Genomic DNA, 15,578 nt, shown 5'->3' with positions numbered 1-15,578 from the left:
GATTCAGCCAACTCGCCTGGGAATATTTCCCGATCGGGTTAATTTTTTTTCATTAAGAGTGCATTAGTCGTGATTCGCGTACAATCTGGCATTGATGTTGAAAAAAGTTTGATATTGGACTATTAACTTCCTTTGAATGGCGAAAGCACAACTGAGAGACCTCATGGTCCGCGACCATGGCCAGGTCGCCTTGGCCCACGTAAAGTGGTGTCATAAATACAACTCAATTGACGACAGTCTGAGCGATTGGACTCATGGACCTGTCAAGATTTCCTCGACAGGGGAACTCATTCTCGAGGACAATGTGATTATTCCGAACCTACGCAAATGCCAGCTTCAGCTGTTTTCGAGACCACATCTTGTGAAGATCACAGATATTGAAAACACCAAGGTCTTCATCGAGGCTGTGGAGACTGAGTTCTGGTCGCTACTTGCAGGATTGATGGTTTGGCAGAATCTGCGTCCCAAGGGAATTAACAACAAACATACCACAAACCGGTTCTTGTCGCAGGAGGCAAGGGTCAAGGCCGATGACCCATTGGTGTGCCGGTTCAAAGTGTATGGACCCTCGCCAAAGAATAAGAAGGTGGGGCTACAGGAAGAACCCAAGTCTCCAATTTACCAGGCAGCCAGGGGTGAAAAGGAAGGCTGGTTCAACGCAATGGGGATCTTAAGACCCGACGGAATGTTAGACCTGCTCTGTGAGACCGACGGGTCGCTATTGTACACAGTGGACGTGACCAAGCTTTTTGGCTCCGAGATACGACAGCTGCACCAAACAGTGTTCCAACACCCCAACATTCTTTTCCTCGGACAGATCAACGGCCTGCGCAGCTCTTACAGATATGCCAACGAAACAGACACCGACGACCATGCGCCGTTCATTTTAAAGAACAACCAGCGGTTCTCCTCACAGAAACGAGTCCTCATTTTATTCGAGCTGGGGATCGACCTGGAGGACTGGTTCGTTGCGCTGAAATCATTCACCAAACTGGAGTTCCTGGGTAACCAGTTCACGGAAACACGTCTGCGGCCAGACAAGACGTACTCGTTGGAGGTGGTGGAGGCCAGCTTCTCCGATAAAGCACAGGTGCACGAAAAACTCAATGTCTACCTCGAGGTGGATCTCTGGGAAGCACCATGGTTCAGAACAGCAATTGTGCCCAATACCAACAAGACACCGTTCTGGAAAGAGCCAATCGACCTCGAACTGCCGCCTGTGGTCGAGTCGGTGACTCTTCTACTGAAATCTTCGAACAATCCTACAGTGTACAACAATATGGAGACAGACCCCACAATAGGCTGGGTTTCTGTCACTTCCGACATTCTTAACAACCCTCAGAACATGGTGAAGGTTCCCTTGCACGACAAAGACGGTCACGAGCTGGGCTATGTGACGCTGAGCTCGGATCCGTCCGAGTGCCGCGTCTTGACCGGTCAAGACTTCACTAAGTTTGAGGACGCTCTAGAACAATTTGAAATCGGGGAGTTGCTCGACTTTCTAACCCCCTATCTGAAACCAAACAATATAGACGGCTGGTCCAGGATGCTGCTGGACGTTTACCAGAGTCTCCATTTGGAGAAAATGTACATTGACAATCTACTGTCGTTGGAGCTCAAATCTTTTAGACACTCTAGCAATTTCGATCCAGACGCCAAGAACCCTTACAATACCCTGTTTAGAAACAGCTCGCTTTTTTCGAAGACGCTGGAGGTCTACCAGATCAGAATAGGCCAGGAGTATTTGGAGAAAATGCTTGGTGGCTTCATTGCCAAAGTGTGCCAAGAGGGTCTTGTGTGCGACCCGGACCCAAAGAAATACCGTGACAGCCACGTCAAAAACTATAATGCTCTACTTGGATACCTGGAGGAGCTATGGGATAGAATTTACAGCACGTCAAACGATATTCCCGAACAGTTGAAAGACGAGTGGAAACGGCTACGGGATAAGGTCGAGGCTACCACTGGTGTGTCTGACCAGAATGTGGCATTGAACGCTGTGTGTTCGTTTGTGTTTCTACGGTATATTTGTCCTGCGATTTTGAACCCGAAACTGTTCAACCTGTCGCAGAACCACCAGCTCGGCAGAGTCTCTGTTTCTTTACGTCTCATCTCCAAGGTACTGATGGCCCTTGCTAATAGAACGAAGATGGTCAGCTACAAAGACCCAACGCTGATGGGCCTGAACGAGGACTTTCTGGATCGCCACGAAGACGAGATGCTGACTTTCTACGACCGTATCACCGGCAGACGTCCTGATCCGACTCCAAATGCGCTGGAAATGACAAACACCATGGAACGGCCAACGTTGCAAGTTTCGAGCGAGATCTCGAACGACCTGCCATCGATGCCGTTCCTTATCGACAAGTATCTCATGTTCTCGCGGCTGGCGTTCCTGCTGGACTCGAAAGCGGGCGATAGAGAGCAAGTGGAGCCGATCAAGAGAAAATCGGTGTCAGCGGAGTTTGACCAGGACGACGATGATTTTGAGTCTTCTGACTTCATCAAGATCCAGGTCAACCAAGAGATGGATCGTGTCAGCCATTCTGCGTCTGAAAAGCTCACTGTTTCGCTGGAGAACCTGCTCCACGAGGCTTCGCTCGTGGCATCCAAGACTCGGGCTATGGAAGGAAAGGTGTCGCAGAACGAGTCGCCGGCCATGATGACCACCAAGTCTTACGCACAGTTTGTTGACCAGCTACTCAAGTCGGTCACGCTGGACCACCAGCACCAGATCATCTACGATCTGGCAGCACGAGAGAATGGTAGCCTAGACAACTTCTTCATCTCTACAAAGAAACAGTCCAGCCAGCCACGTTCACGGGCCTCTACAATGCGTCTTCCGCGGAGTCTCAGTATCCAGTCGAACCTGACCACGAAAACAAGCGCCGAGTCGACCTCCTCGTCCAAAAGCTCTCTGAAGAACCTGTTCAGACGTAAATCCTTGATTTAATAAATACACGCTCCTAACCAACTTTTTCAGCCCATCAATTATTTTCAATTAATTACTAAACCATCATGTCTAACGCTTATCCGTGGTACACCAGAGCAACCGACGTGGCACACCGTTTCACCGTGCTGGGACTGATCGGGTTCTCTGTCTACATGACTGCGAACGTCGGATACACCCTTTACGTTACTGGAAAGGAGAACGAAGCGAGACTTGCCTTGAAAAAAGAGATGCAGGCCAAACAAGCCCAGCAAAACCAACAATAGTGTACATAGTTAACGGGGTCAATATACAGGGCTGTTTTACGGCTTTTTCGAGTTAGATTTGAGCCTTTTTGCCGGTTTTTCGGTGGTCGACTTTCTTTTCTTGCGGGGTTTGAGTGAGTGAGTCAGTCCATCAGTAGCGAGCGATTTGATGCGCACCTCGAGTTTCTCGAGCTCCTGTTCGTCCGGGTCGATGTCGATCACGTCGCGGCTCGAGAATTCCTGGTTGCAGATGGGGCATTTTGTAGTTGTGAACTCGCCGCCTTTTGCGGGAGCGATGAGCTGTATAAGCGGTGATTTCGTCATCGTACACCCGCATGGGACGATGTATGCAAACTTTGGGATCGCAGCGGACGTGCGGTCGTATTTTGCCGACGCCAGCTCGCACCGGAGGGTGTCACCATCCAGCTTGATATCAAGCTCCACCAAGTCCTTCAGCGTGTTGATATGTGCAAACTCGGGTTTCTTGGTGTACCCCTTTTCCAACAGGAACTGAATCATTGGCTCCTTGTTGAACAGCTGACCTTTGTAGTCAGATACCACTGGAACCACCAAATCTTCATTAGAAAGCTTGCAAGTGGTGAACGGGTTAAGCTGTTTGGTCTGTTTCTTTTCCGATGCATAGAAGTTGACAATCAGCTTGCGCGACGGAATGGAACCTCCATCGTTCTAAACGGTTAGCGTTTGGTTGTTGCGCAAATATACTTACACCCATCTATAAAGAATTTTTCCCTGGGATTAGAATTACCGGTTCCTAAATTACATAGTTTTCATTAAAATGCGGCGTAGACACTTAGTCAAGATTTTCCTTGATGAGTCTGTTGATGCGGGGGAACTTGGACTCGGACAACTCGTCCCCACTGACCAAGGGCCGGCCGTTGAGCAGTAGGATCGGGAACTTGTCGACTTTGAAGTAATCAATAATAAAGTCTTTGAGATTATCATTGTACGGATGTTTGTTGACATCCATTAAAATCGGGTCCCCCCACAAGTCGTCGGCCCAGTCCTGGTACTTCTTGCTGAACGAGTCCACGATGAGCACTAGTCGGGAAACCAGGGAAATCTCCTCCACTTCTTTCTGCAAAATAGCCGGGCTCTTTTGCGAGGCCCGGTGTGACGAATCCACAGACTCTGGCTGCTCCTCGTACAATGGACGTCTATGATAGTTTTGCGCTTTGAGGTTCTTGTCCACGATGAACTGTTCAGGTTGGCCAAACACCTCGGCCCCGTGCAAACAGTGAGACTTATCCGAGTATTTGCGAACTGTTGCTATAAATGTCACACAACAAAGCCCCACCACAACGTACATGAGCACTCTGTTGAGCGTGTTTAACTTCTTTGCGCTGGTCTTGCCTTTGCCTTTTTCAAGGTCTATCCAAGTTTCTTTAGTCATGAGAATATGCTTGTGGGAAACGGTACCCTAAAGTTTATATACATTTTGCTATCTCAGGTGGGAGACAACGTGAACTGGCTCTGAATGGTCAGGGCCGTATGCGCTCCGCACATATTCTATTGTAATATTATGTGTCAACTGTCTAGTGAGGGACAGAATCAGATTTCGTACTTCCTATTTCGGCGAGTGAAAGCACCAACCACTGCTTACGAACAATAGGGGTGTTAAAATATTCCTTTTTTATGCAATATTTCCAAATAAGCGATTGAGCTCTTTTAAGAAAACATTCGCTGCATACATAGACGCTCGCGCGACTATCGTCTTTTTTCCGAACGCGTCGCCTACAGATTATTATTTTTTTCCAAGCTGTAAACAATCCATCCCGCATACGCTTCTACATGTTCAATATTTCTCAGAGGGGCACGAGCTCGGGCAAGCAGAAGCCCGCCAAGCAGTCGACGCTGGCGTCGTTTATCAGCTCGTCCAAGCCTCGCCAAGAGCCGAAACAACACGACCTGTTTTCTAGCCTCCAAAAGGAAAAGCGGATCTTGTCTGATGGCGTTAGCTCGCTTGATGATAAGGAAAATGCCTCGAAAAAGGCCAAGTTGGCCAGATCCGTTTCTTCTGGTAGCTTTGCCGTCGACGTACAGGACCACGGGCTGGAACAGTCGTCGCAGCCGTCCAGCTTTAAGCATATGAAACCGATCGAAAAGAGACGGTTCGAATCGACCCAAATCGACGTTTCTGGCGGCCGAAGCAAGGTGGAGCACGTCAACGCCATCAGCTTAACGTCTCGCAGACCCGTGACTGTGTCGCGACAACGCGCCCTGCCGTGGTCGACTTTTGGTATGAAGAAAATCTCCAACCCCCGCAGTCAGAGCAAACTGGGCTCCTCGTCCAGCTCTTCGGCCGGCGACATGTTGTCGACAGAACAGCGGAAAGTCATCGAAATGGTGTTGAACGAGCGCAAAAACATATTTTATACGGGTTCCGCAGGTACAGGTAAATCGTTCCTGCTGCGGGAGCTGATCAAGAGACTCAAGAACCGGTACGGTTCCAGCACGATTGCCGTGACGGCGTCCACCGGACTTGCTGCCACCAACATCGAGGGCACGACTTTGAACCGGTTCTCTGGAATTGGGCTTGGGTCGGAACCCGTGCACAAGCTGGTTGGCAAAATCAGAAGCAAAAGGGCCGTCGTGGACCGTTGGAAGGGAACCCGGGTTTTGATCATTGACGAGCTATCGATGATCGACTCGATCTTTTTCGATAAACTGAATGAGATAGCAAAGCAAATCCGTGGTAATAGCAAGCCATTCGGCGGGATCCAGTTGGTGTTGACGGGAGATTTTTTCCAGCTCCCGCCTGTTTCTTTAAGTAAAACGGGAGCTGCCAAATTCTGTTTTGATGCGCAGGGCTGGAAAGAGTGCATTGACGAAACCATTCTGTTGACCAAGGTTTTCAGACAGAAAGACGACTCGGACCTAATCGAGATGCTGAATGCGCTGAGAATTGGCCACTTGTCCAACGAGATCAAGCAAAGGTTTAAAAAACTGGAGAGACCACTCACCTACACCGACGGTATTTATCCTACAGAGCTGTACCCCACCAGAGAGGAGGTGGATCGCGCAAACATGGACCGGCTTAACTCGTTGCCTGGCCGACTGTACCCCTTCCATAGCAGGGATACTGTTCCTCCCCATATTCCCAACCCTGAGTTCTTGATCAAGCAGCTGGACGGGCTGATGTGTGCAAAAGTGCTACATCTGAAAGAAGGTGCTCAGGTGATGTATTTAAAGAACGACCCAGAAGACCCGCAGCTGGTGAACGGGTCGATTGGCAAGATTGTTTGTTTCTGCGACATGGCTCTGTGGATGTTGTTCACCAACACTTTCAAAGAGTACGAGAGAACGATGCATACCGATTTACTGACAATGGCTTCGCGATTCATTGGCAACCGCCCCTCGGCAGAGGACGAGATGATGTACAGCGAGTTTCTGGCCACTAATTACGACAGCAGGGGCGAGACCGAGCTGGCCAAGGAGATGATCAGAATGGCCAGAAACACGAGTCTTTCTGATGTTTTTCCTGTTGTCAAGTTCTCGCACAACACTATGCGCTTGATCGAGCCTGTTCCGTTTTCGCCCGAGTCCAACAGCGAGCTGGCCCGTGAACAGCTGCCGATTCTGCTATCCTGGGCCCTGTCGATCCACAAATCCCAAGGACAGACTCTCAAGAGAGTGAAGGTGGATCTGACCAAGATCTTCGAGAAGGGACAAGTCTACGTGGCTCTCAGTCGATGCGTCGACACTGCAAACCTCCAAATCGTCAACTTTGACGAGAAACGCATCCGTGTCAGCGACGACGTGGTGAGGTTTTACCAGAATCTCAAACAGATCGCGTAGCTGCAACGAGAAAAATTACATAATCAGTAAATATTATTCAAAAATAATGTCATGTGGATAGCCCATTTCTCTGAAGACAACAAGAGACACTTACTGGCTCCCGTGGAGACGTACCTGGTTGGGCGGAAGAAAGATGCCGATTTCTACGTTCCCCACAAAGCTGTTTCGCGGCTGGAGATCTCGCTGACAGTGAAGGAAGGCGTTTTACATGTGGCGAACGTTTGTCCTCGTCCCAAGCATATGGCTGTGGAAGTCAACGGCGTGCCTTTGGAGCACGAGCAGTCGTTCAGCTTTGGTGGTGAAGCTGGAAAAGTCGAGGTTCGCGGCAAAACATTCACAATCAGCGCCAGTTGGAAGGAGGTGGTGGTGACCGAAGAGTTCTCGCAGCTCAGGGGTTTGGCCGCCGTGCGTGATCGCGGGCTAACACACTATTTTCTTGCCGGCACAGAGACCATTGAGCAGGTGCTGGAGGTGTGCCGCGGGAACTACGGGGTCTGTGTGATGGAACGCAGCTGGTTGCAACGGATCAACGTTGCCAATATGAAGGCAGATTTCGACTCTGTCTGGGTTGAGGAGCCGGTGGAGATTGCGGCCACCGGACGCACGTATGATGATATCCGCGGGCTTGGTGGTATGCGTGTAAGACAAGCCGTGCCTGGCGAGCAAGTTATCTTTTGCTTCTCCTGGTACAAGGAAGATGCTGAAGGCTACAGGGCAGTCGATGAAACTACCGAGATCGGCAGGTTTCTGCATTTTGATCCGGATGTGGAAATGGAGGAGGTGCAACAGGTGCAACCCACTTTGCAACGGAGGAGTAAGCGTTCTTTTGGAAGCCTGGGTTCGTCACAGAAGTACTTGCCCAATATCGACGATTTCGAGGTGATCAGAACCGATACACAAAGCTCTGTGCCTCCTGAGGTTCCGCCAACGGTCCCACGCGAGGTGAGCCAGTTCCAGCAGACGTTCAACTCGCGGACCGGTTTGCTGTCGAACAACGAGCAAGACTCGTTTGGGGAGCTGGCCCCCGAATCTGACGACGCGATGGTGGCAGGCCCAGTTAAGCCCACGAGCACGCCGCTGGTCGGGGTCCTGAAAGAGGCCAAACGGATCAAGGTCGACAGCCAGCCAAAGGAGGTAGAGGACGAGACGCCGCCCGCGAGGGTCACCAAGATGAAGTTCGAGATCAAGGAGTACCAGCCGCAAACGTACCGGGGCAGCGATCCGAAGTGGCGCGACCGCAAGGATTACTCGAACTTCCGCAAGTCATCGAACAGAGAGGAGCGCGATGTGGTGTTTGACGCCACGGCCTCGTACGTTCGTCTAAAACCGTCCAGCTACAACTCTGCACAGACTCGTGAAGGAATCCAGCTGGAGAACCAGACCATTCCGGAACTGGACAAGGAGTTTGATTTTGGCTCGCGCAAGCGTCCTGCTGGTTCTGGTCTGGACATGTTCACGCGCCGGATAGAGCTCGACGACGACGACGACATGCCAGTGTTTAAATCGACAAAAACCAGATGAGCTACGGTGCACGCAATTATTATTGGCAGAGTCGAATATATTTAATAGTGACATGATAAAACTTGAAGCGAGAACCAATGCGTACGGTTGTCTTTAAACGGTTCCAGAGCACACACAAGGCGCTTTCGCCCGCACAGAGCGCGTATCTCAGCCGAGTGGTCCGCGTGGACCAGGCGGGAGAGCTCGGGGCGGACCTGATCTACGCGGGCCAGTACATGGCTCTCTCGCACAAGCCCAGTCTCAAGCCGGTGCTAAAACACATGTGGGACCAGGAGGTGCACCACCACAACACTTTCAACCGACTGCAGGTGGACCACCGTGTCCGGCCGTCGTTGCTGACTCCTGCGTGGAAGGCCGGTGCGTTTGCCATGGGACTGTTCACAGGATTGCTGGGCAAAGAAGGTGCCATGGCATGCACCGAGGCGGTGGAAACTGTAATTGGAAATCACTATAACCAGCAATTGCGTGTTCTGAGCAACGGGTTCAATGATATTGAGGAGATTAACAGCGACAAGGTGTCGGATTCAGCGGACATTAAGTATATGAAAGACACTATAAAAGTCTTCAGAGATGAGGAGCTAGAGCATTTGGACACTGCAATTGAGCACGACTCGAAAAAAGCCAGACCATACTGGTTGTTGACCGAGACCATTAAGGTCACATGCAAAGCTGCCGTCTGGACAGCAGAAAGATTTTGATATGGTTTGAGCAAGTCACACTAGATCGTTGTATAGGTTGAGAGCCTCGAGCACCTCGGGCCCAAGGTTTTTGTAGTCGGTGAATTCGCCAAGGGAAATTACATCTTGTGAGTTTTGCATGTCTTTGCCAAAACCTCGCCATATTTTAGTGGCCTTGAGCTCGGGAGTCGCCTCATCCTCATCCAATCGCATAGTGCTGGTCCCCACCATTCTATAGATGCTTCTAATGACGGTTAAAAGGTCTTTGTAGCTGATGGATCCGTCGTGGTCTCTGTCGTATATCTTGAACGACCACTTCAACTTATCCTCGATCGCGCCCCGCGAGGCCAAACTGAGCGACACAATAAAGCTGTGGAAATCGATGTACCCCTTGTAACTAGTGTCGAAGGCCTCGAACGCGTACATGGAAAACTCCGTGGGGTCTCCAAATGGGTAAAACTGCTTGTGAATCTTGATGAATTCCTCCTTGGATAATTGGCCGTTCGGCACATCACGCGAGAACCCTTTATACCATTGCTGCAGTTCTCTGGCGGAAAACTTGGTTTCCTGGCGGAGCGACGAGATGTCTTCTTTATTTAGCTTACTTGTCTTTTGACCCATACCGAACAAAATAAATTCCAGTTTACTTTTATTATTTGACAGACTGGCGACGCGTCGATTAGTTCAAATAGCTATAAGTATGTTGCTAACGCAGATTAAAAGGATGCCCAAAAATGACCAAGCAAGCACCTTCTCTTGTTGGCCACCAAACCCGACCGCACTAGCAACCATCTGGAACCCGATGAACGTTAAAAATCCAGAAGTCAATGCGATCAGCGACCCAAACAGCAGCAGATTGGCGTCCAGGTCCAGGTTCATGTCTCCTTTGAACACGACCCATCCCAGCAACGCTCCAATGGGCTGGGCGCAAGCACCCAAGATTCCACTGATGAAAAATGCCCGTGACTTGCTGTTCAACGCAATGGATAGTGGCAGAGTCATGGTAAATCCTTCCACAAAGTTGTGGATGAACATGGACAGGAAAATAGCGATACCCAAGTTAGGATCGGCCTGAGATGTGGAGTACATGATAAACCCTTCGGGGAACTTATGCAAAGTGATTGCCAGGACCGTCTGGAGACCGATGGACAACAGCTTGGAAAGAGGAGTCTGAATATGGTGGTGGTGGTGCTCGCCGTACGACAGATCGTTGTTGTTATGGAAGTGCTCGTGGGAGTGGTGATCCTGCAACGAGTGCGTGCTGTGACTCTTGAATTTGGAGAAGTCTTTGTGGCTGATCTTGTTATGGAGCGAGCCCGACTCCACGTCGTCCACCAAAAGAGGAGAATTCACCTCGAGTTCCGGGAATCGAGAGCAAATGTCGCTTTTCTGGACGATCATCTCTCTGTCCTTGGTGAAGAACATGAGGTTTTCCTGACTTGGAAGAGTGCAGAAATGTAGGTCCTCGTGGGTGAGACCTTTTCCGTCGTGCAATTTGTGACGAGCAATCAACTCATCTTGACAGGCATCAATACTACCCAAGCATTGGCCCTCTAATTCTTTGCCCTTCAGCGTCTTGAGCGACATGTCCACCAATGACATCTTCTTTGGCTCCAAAGACGGATGCGAGTGGATATCGTGCGGGGCTGAGTGGTGGTGCAGGTTATCTGAGGAAGTTGAGTGGTCGTGGATCTTCTTGGAACAGTCCAGCAACGGGGTTGTCTCGTTGACATGTTGCATCTCCGGAAGACTCGACGTATCGCTGCCGTGCTCCTCGTCGTGCACGCAATGGACGATGCTCTCGTTGGTGAAGAAATGAATCACCAGATTGAGAAGTGAGCAGCATATGATTCCAACAAAGAAGAACAACACCATCAAGATCTGCGGCAGTTGCGGGTGCGTTTCAGATAAACTGGTCCGGCTGAAGTACTTGGACGACTGGGGAAGCAGTCTGTTCAAGGATGTAAACAGCAAACTGCCCGAACTTAGTGACAATGTGGCAACTAAAAAGGAGGTGTTTTTCTGTATAACAAAGGGATGATTCCTGTACAGCCGGGGAAACAGCAAACGGTAGATGGAATCAGTATAGACCACCGCACACCCGGATATGGTGGTGACGGCGGTCAGAAGAATCAATATCCAACCCTGATTCATAAGGACGTCAAATTAATTAATAGGAAAAATAAAAATCCTTAACCTATCTTGCGGTATCAAATCAGTTTGTATACTGTTCACAGGGGTTGCAAAATAAATATACTTTCTTCTGCGGAAATACTGCTACAAATTGGTTAAAAATGTGATTTACTACAACCGGTTTACCGTTAATGTTGCTTCCACCATACCACTTGGGTCCCAATTGGGGCTCCAATTGGGTCCATCTTTCAGAAAATTACTATCTATCTATATTCCAACAACTATCATCACTGGAATCAGTTGTCCCTATCAGATTTTTCATCATTTAGATGGTCACTAACAACACAGTTGGGTCTCCAACTCGATCGTTAGTGTTGAACCTCAAGTACAATGGTGGTTAAAGCTTTTGGGTACTTTTTTTCCAACTGGCAAATTTTTTATGGGTGTGGGTGTGAGATGTGGTCTCGGGTGTCTCCATTGATGCTCCTAATTAGGAAATCTCGGGTTCAAACAATCTGTCAAGGAGAATATAAACTCCAAATGATCCCTCTAAAATGATCGCATATGGACGAAAAAGAGCTATATGGGTCACCTGTGACCGTTGAGACGTTTCTGGACATACCCAGAGCGCCAGTTAGATCGCAAAAATCCAGCTTATTCACCTTTGTTAAGAAAAAAGACTGCTGGCTGCTTGCACTGGCTACCATATTTACAGTTTTGGCATCATTGGTCCCAGCAGCGGTGACAATACTGCTGTCAAAGGTCTTTGACAAACTGCAACAATTTGCCAAGAACGACTACTCGTCAGCTTCCGATTTCATCAAAGACGTCGAATGGTTCTGTTTCGGAGTGATATTCGTTGGTCTTGGCTCCACGCTATTCAGCTGGCTCGGACTAGCCTTGTTTCTTGTTGTTGGCGAGCGCCAGCAGAAAAGGTGTCGCACACAGGTGCTCGAGTGTCTACTAGGCAAAGAGCTCGAATGGTTCGACAAGACATCAGATCTCAACTCGAACCTTATCCAAATCAACAGATGCATAGAGGAGTACCGGTCTGGTGTTTCTGAGTGTCTGGAGATGTTTATCAAGTCTGTGACAACGATAATATCCTTATTGGTCCTCAGCTTTTACTATTCCTGGCGCATGACGCTTCTGGTGCTGGCAACTATCCCAGTGATCGTGTTGGTCACTGGAATATGGGGCTTTTTCATTGGAGTCCATACCAACCACGAAAACTCCCACTGTGCAAACGCTATCAAGGTGACAGAATGGAACTTGCTCTCGTACTTCTGGGTGAAGCTATCTGGAGCCCAGTCACTGGAGAAACAAAATATTGCAACCGCACTTAAACTGGCCTCGCAGAGCTTTATGAAAATCAAACTGTTCATGAGCATCAACACGGGTATAATCAAGTTCTTGGCCTTGACCATGTTCATACAGAGCTTCTGGTACGGCTCATTTCTGGTCAGACATAACCTCAACTCGTCCGGTGACGTTATCTCGTGCTTCTACTCCTGCTTGAACGTGTCACGTGTTTTTTCAAACGTGTCCACGCAGCTCGTGGGACTCAAGACCGCCAAGGAGTCGCTGAGGAAAGTTTTCGACACCATTGAATGGTCTCGACAGTCATACTATCCAGGATTTGAGCCCAAACACGATATCAAGGGCGAAATTCGGATCTCTGGTGTGTCGTTCAGGTATCCAACTAGAAAAGAGTGGGGGCTTGCAGACGTGACTTTAGCCATTCCTCCAAGTAGCATGATGTTCATTGTTGGCCGTTCCGGTTCTGGTAAATCGACACTGGCCTCTCTGCTGCTCGGACTCTACGAATTTCGGGGAAAGATCACCATTGACGATTACGACGTTTCTCGGCTGGACACCAGCTGGCTAGCTACCCAAATTACGCTTGTTCACCAACAGTGCACCTTGTTTGACGGGACGATCAGAGAAAACCTAACGTTAGCGTCTAAAGGGCCAGTGAGTTCCCGGTCTTTGCAGAGAGCACTGCAGCTGTCGTCTCTCGACCAATTCATAGACACGCTACCAAACGGGCTAGAAACCAAACTTGGCAGCGGAGAAGACGCAGTTTCACTCAGCGGAGGACAAAAGCAACGACTAGCGATTGCTAGAGCCGTTCTCAGAGATACTCCTATTCTGATTATGGACGAGAGTCTGTCAGCCATTGACTACACTCAACGGATGCTGATTTTAGAAAGAATCAGAAAATGGCGTCGAGACAGACAGGTCATTGTGTTGACTCACGAGTACTCTGAGATCAACGATAACGATCATGTTGTTGTTATGGATGGCGGTAGAGTGGTTGAGCAGGATACAAAAATCAACTTGCTGAAGAAAGAGTCCAAATTTGCACAGCTTCAATTTCAGAAAGTTGTTCCTGAGAATCCGTTTGAGCAGCAGGAGGAAGAAACCGAGCAGGAGACTACTTTTACAGCTTTGAATGATATTGAAAGCCAGGAGACCAAGAAGATCAGCCCGTTGCAGCTTTTTTACCAACTGTGGAGAACACAGAAGCTGTCCTGGATCCTGATGTACGTCTCTGGCAACCTGCTTACAGTGGCCAATTCTTCAATGACGCCTTTGTTCTCTTTCTTTCTCTCAAAGCTGATTGTTGGGATTGTGCACATTGGCGGGTCCGTCTCAGATGGATATTTGCGCAAATGGGCCGTTGTGCTGATCGCCATTGCTTTGTTGGACGGATTCACACTGTTTGCTTCCAAATACATTTTAAACAAATGCTCCGAAACAGTCGTTGATCAACTGAAGCAGAAAGCTTTTTCCAAGATTCTCAGACAACCAGCAACATGGTTCCAAAGAGTGCAGCCCAGCCAGATATCGTCCCTGTTAATAAACGACACAAGAGATCTGCGTACTGTCATTTCCGACCTGCCCAGCCAGATCCTGGCTATAATTGCTCTTGCACTCGTGGCCATGGTCTGGTCACTCATAGTCTGCTGGAACCTTGCACTTGTTGGGTTCAGTTTTGCGCCGCTGTTTGTCATCTTTTCCATGCTCTTCTCTATGCTGCTCCAAAAGTACGAAGACGCGTACAAACAGTCTACCGATAAGGTAGAAGCCGTGGTCCACGAATGCGTGGTCGGAATGAAGACGGTGATCTGTCTCAACTTGCGCGACTACTTCCAGATCAAATTCAACTGCAATATGGACTTGGTCACCGCAGCAGGAAAAAAACGTGCCATCATCATTTCCCTGGCCATATCCATCCAGAACATTGTCATCTATCTTTCGCAAGGAGTGATGCTCTACTACGGAATCAAACTGGTCTCCAAGAAATCCATCACTCTGGTTCAAATGATGCAGGTTATCACCCTGATCATGTTCTCCACCGGCTACATCTCGTCTTTGCTCTCCTCGTCTCCGAGCCTCAACAAGGGACTTGCTGCTTTCGGCAAGCTCTCCTCGCTTTTACAGCTACCAAACAACGACCAGGAGTTTTCTGGCTCGGTGACTCCAAAACTTTCAAGCTCCAAATCGGTCTTCCGCTTCCAGAACGTCCAATTCTCCTATCCAAACTCCAACACCAACGTGCTTTCCAACTTCAACATCTCATTCATGCCCAACCAGATAAGCTGTCTGGTCGGTAAGTCTGGGTGTGGTAAGTCCACCGTTCTGAGTCTTCTTCTAAGACTGTATCCTGTTCAAGGCGGAGTTCTCAGAGTGGCAGGAACAGATATCAGCCAAATCAACATGGATGCGTTCAAGTCGATGGTCTCTGTGGTCACTCAAGAACACTACTTTTTCGACGGCACCATCGAGGAAAACCTCAAGTACAATTTGGAGAAGCCAGTCACCACTGAACAGATCTATTCTGTGCTAGAGCTCGTGGACTTGGCCACCTTTGTCAGAGAATTGCCAGATAAACTGGACACTCGCATTGGCGGCTCTTCCAACTTGCTCATCTCGGGCGGACAGCTGCAGAGACTGTGCATTGCGCGAGCTTTGATCAGATCGCCAAAGATCCTGGTTCTCGATGAGTGCACTTCGCATCTGGACCCCGAAAACACCCAAAACATTGCTCATGTCCTGCAAAGACTGAAGAGTCACGTGACCATTATCATCATCAGCCACCAAAAGGAACTGATGCAGGTGTCGGACTGGATAGCATACATGGAGGACGGGATTGTGAAAGAAAAAGGAAGCTACGCACAACTCATGAACAAGAAAAGCTTGTTTTACCAGCTAATAAACTAAACATGATTT

At 49.1% G+C, this 15,578-nt stretch overlaps 15 protein-coding genes across 15 annotated transcripts; 6 read left to right on the top strand and 9 right to left on the bottom strand.

Moving 5' to 3' along the window:
• Positions 1–136: 136 nt before the first annotated feature.
• OGAPHI_004511 (uncharacterized protein) lies at positions 137–2,953 on the top strand (the record flags this gene model as incomplete). The annotated part of the gene is made up of 1 exon (XM_046205598.1): positions 137–2,953. The coding sequence occupies one exon, from the start codon at positions 137–139 to the stop codon at positions 2,951–2,953; it is 2,817 nt and encodes a 938-aa protein (XP_046061526.1).
• Positions 1,111–1,326, bottom strand: OGAPHI_004513 (uncharacterized protein; the record flags this gene model as incomplete). Its single annotated transcript, XM_046205600.1, has 1 exon — positions 1,111–1,326. One exon carries the CDS (start codon positions 1,324–1,326, stop codon positions 1,111–1,113), a length of 216 nt encoding a protein of 71 aa, XP_046061528.1.
• Positions 2,230–2,661, bottom strand: OGAPHI_004512 (uncharacterized protein; the record flags this gene model as incomplete). Its single annotated transcript, XM_046205599.1, has 1 exon — positions 2,230–2,661. The coding sequence occupies one exon, from the start codon at positions 2,659–2,661 to the stop codon at positions 2,230–2,232; it is 432 nt and encodes a 143-aa protein (XP_046061527.1).
• A 299-nt stretch (positions 2,954–3,252) lies between the features above and the next one.
• On the bottom strand, positions 3,253–3,928 carry OGAPHI_004510 (uncharacterized protein; the record flags this gene model as incomplete). Its single annotated transcript, XM_046205597.1, has 2 exons — positions 3,253–3,770; positions 3,919–3,928. The coding sequence occupies 2 exons, from the start codon at positions 3,926–3,928 to the stop codon at positions 3,253–3,255; spliced, it is 528 nt and encodes a 175-aa protein (XP_046061525.1).
• Positions 3,929–4,006: 78 nt separating this feature from the next.
• On the bottom strand, positions 4,007–4,606 carry OGAPHI_004509 (uncharacterized protein; the record flags this gene model as incomplete). Its single annotated transcript, XM_046205596.1, has 1 exon — positions 4,007–4,606. One exon carries the CDS (start codon positions 4,604–4,606, stop codon positions 4,007–4,009), a length of 600 nt encoding a protein of 199 aa, XP_046061524.1.
• A 398-nt stretch (positions 4,607–5,004) lies between these two features.
• OGAPHI_004507 (uncharacterized protein) lies at positions 5,005–7,011 on the top strand (the record flags this gene model as incomplete). Its single annotated transcript, XM_046205593.1, has 1 exon — positions 5,005–7,011. One exon carries the CDS (start codon positions 5,005–5,007, stop codon positions 7,009–7,011), a length of 2,007 nt encoding a protein of 668 aa, XP_046061522.1.
• On the bottom strand, positions 5,586–6,050 carry OGAPHI_004508 (uncharacterized protein; the record flags this gene model as incomplete). Its single annotated transcript, XM_046205595.1, has 1 exon — positions 5,586–6,050. One exon carries the CDS (start codon positions 6,048–6,050, stop codon positions 5,586–5,588), a length of 465 nt encoding a protein of 154 aa, XP_046061523.1.
• On the bottom strand, positions 6,796–7,764 carry OGAPHI_004506 (uncharacterized protein; the record flags this gene model as incomplete). The annotated part of the gene is made up of 2 exons (XM_046205592.1): positions 6,796–7,011; positions 7,501–7,764. The coding sequence occupies 2 exons, from the start codon at positions 7,762–7,764 to the stop codon at positions 6,796–6,798; spliced, it is 480 nt and encodes a 159-aa protein (XP_046061521.1).
• Positions 7,063–8,532, top strand: OGAPHI_004505 (uncharacterized protein; the record flags this gene model as incomplete). The annotated part of the gene is made up of 1 exon (XM_046205591.1): positions 7,063–8,532. One exon carries the CDS (start codon positions 7,063–7,065, stop codon positions 8,530–8,532), a length of 1,470 nt encoding a protein of 489 aa, XP_046061520.1.
• A 260-nt stretch (positions 8,533–8,792) lies between these two features.
• On the top strand, positions 8,793–9,230 carry OGAPHI_004504 (uncharacterized protein; the record flags this gene model as incomplete). Its single annotated transcript, XM_046205590.1, has 1 exon — positions 8,793–9,230. The coding sequence occupies one exon, from the start codon at positions 8,793–8,795 to the stop codon at positions 9,228–9,230; it is 438 nt and encodes a 145-aa protein (XP_046061519.1).
• Positions 9,231–9,245: 15 nt separating this feature from the next.
• On the bottom strand, positions 9,246–11,587 carry OGAPHI_004502 (uncharacterized protein; the record flags this gene model as incomplete). The annotated part of the gene is made up of 3 exons (XM_046205588.1): positions 9,246–9,873; positions 9,949–11,231; positions 11,552–11,587. 3 exons carry the CDS (start codon positions 11,585–11,587, stop codon positions 9,246–9,248), a joined length of 1,947 nt encoding a protein of 648 aa, XP_046061517.1.
• On the top strand, positions 9,910–10,284 carry OGAPHI_004503 (uncharacterized protein; the record flags this gene model as incomplete). Its single annotated transcript, XM_046205589.1, has 1 exon — positions 9,910–10,284. One exon carries the CDS (start codon positions 9,910–9,912, stop codon positions 10,282–10,284), a length of 375 nt encoding a protein of 124 aa, XP_046061518.1.
• A 319-nt stretch (positions 11,588–11,906) lies between the features above and the next one.
• On the top strand, positions 11,907–15,569 carry OGAPHI_004499 (uncharacterized protein; the record flags this gene model as incomplete). The annotated part of the gene is made up of 1 exon (XM_046205585.1): positions 11,907–15,569. One exon carries the CDS (start codon positions 11,907–11,909, stop codon positions 15,567–15,569), a length of 3,663 nt encoding a protein of 1,220 aa, XP_046061514.1.
• On the bottom strand, positions 12,470–12,769 carry OGAPHI_004501 (uncharacterized protein; the record flags this gene model as incomplete). Its single annotated transcript, XM_046205587.1, has 1 exon — positions 12,470–12,769. One exon carries the CDS (start codon positions 12,767–12,769, stop codon positions 12,470–12,472), a length of 300 nt encoding a protein of 99 aa, XP_046061516.1.
• OGAPHI_004500 (uncharacterized protein) lies at positions 14,114–14,368 on the bottom strand (the record flags this gene model as incomplete). Its single annotated transcript, XM_046205586.1, has 1 exon — positions 14,114–14,368. One exon carries the CDS (start codon positions 14,366–14,368, stop codon positions 14,114–14,116), a length of 255 nt encoding a protein of 84 aa, XP_046061515.1.
• Positions 15,570–15,578: the final 9 nt, after the last annotated feature.

This window comes from Ogataea philodendri (assembly GCF_020536065.1).
Source record: "Ogataea philodendri strain CBS6075 chromosome Unknown scaffold2, whole genome shotgun sequence".
Taxonomy (NCBI): Eukaryota; Fungi; Ascomycota; class Pichiomycetes; order Pichiales; family Pichiaceae; genus Ogataea; species Ogataea philodendri.
Note: the sequence above shows the minus strand (reverse complement) of the source record. Positions and strands in the feature narration are given on the sequence as shown.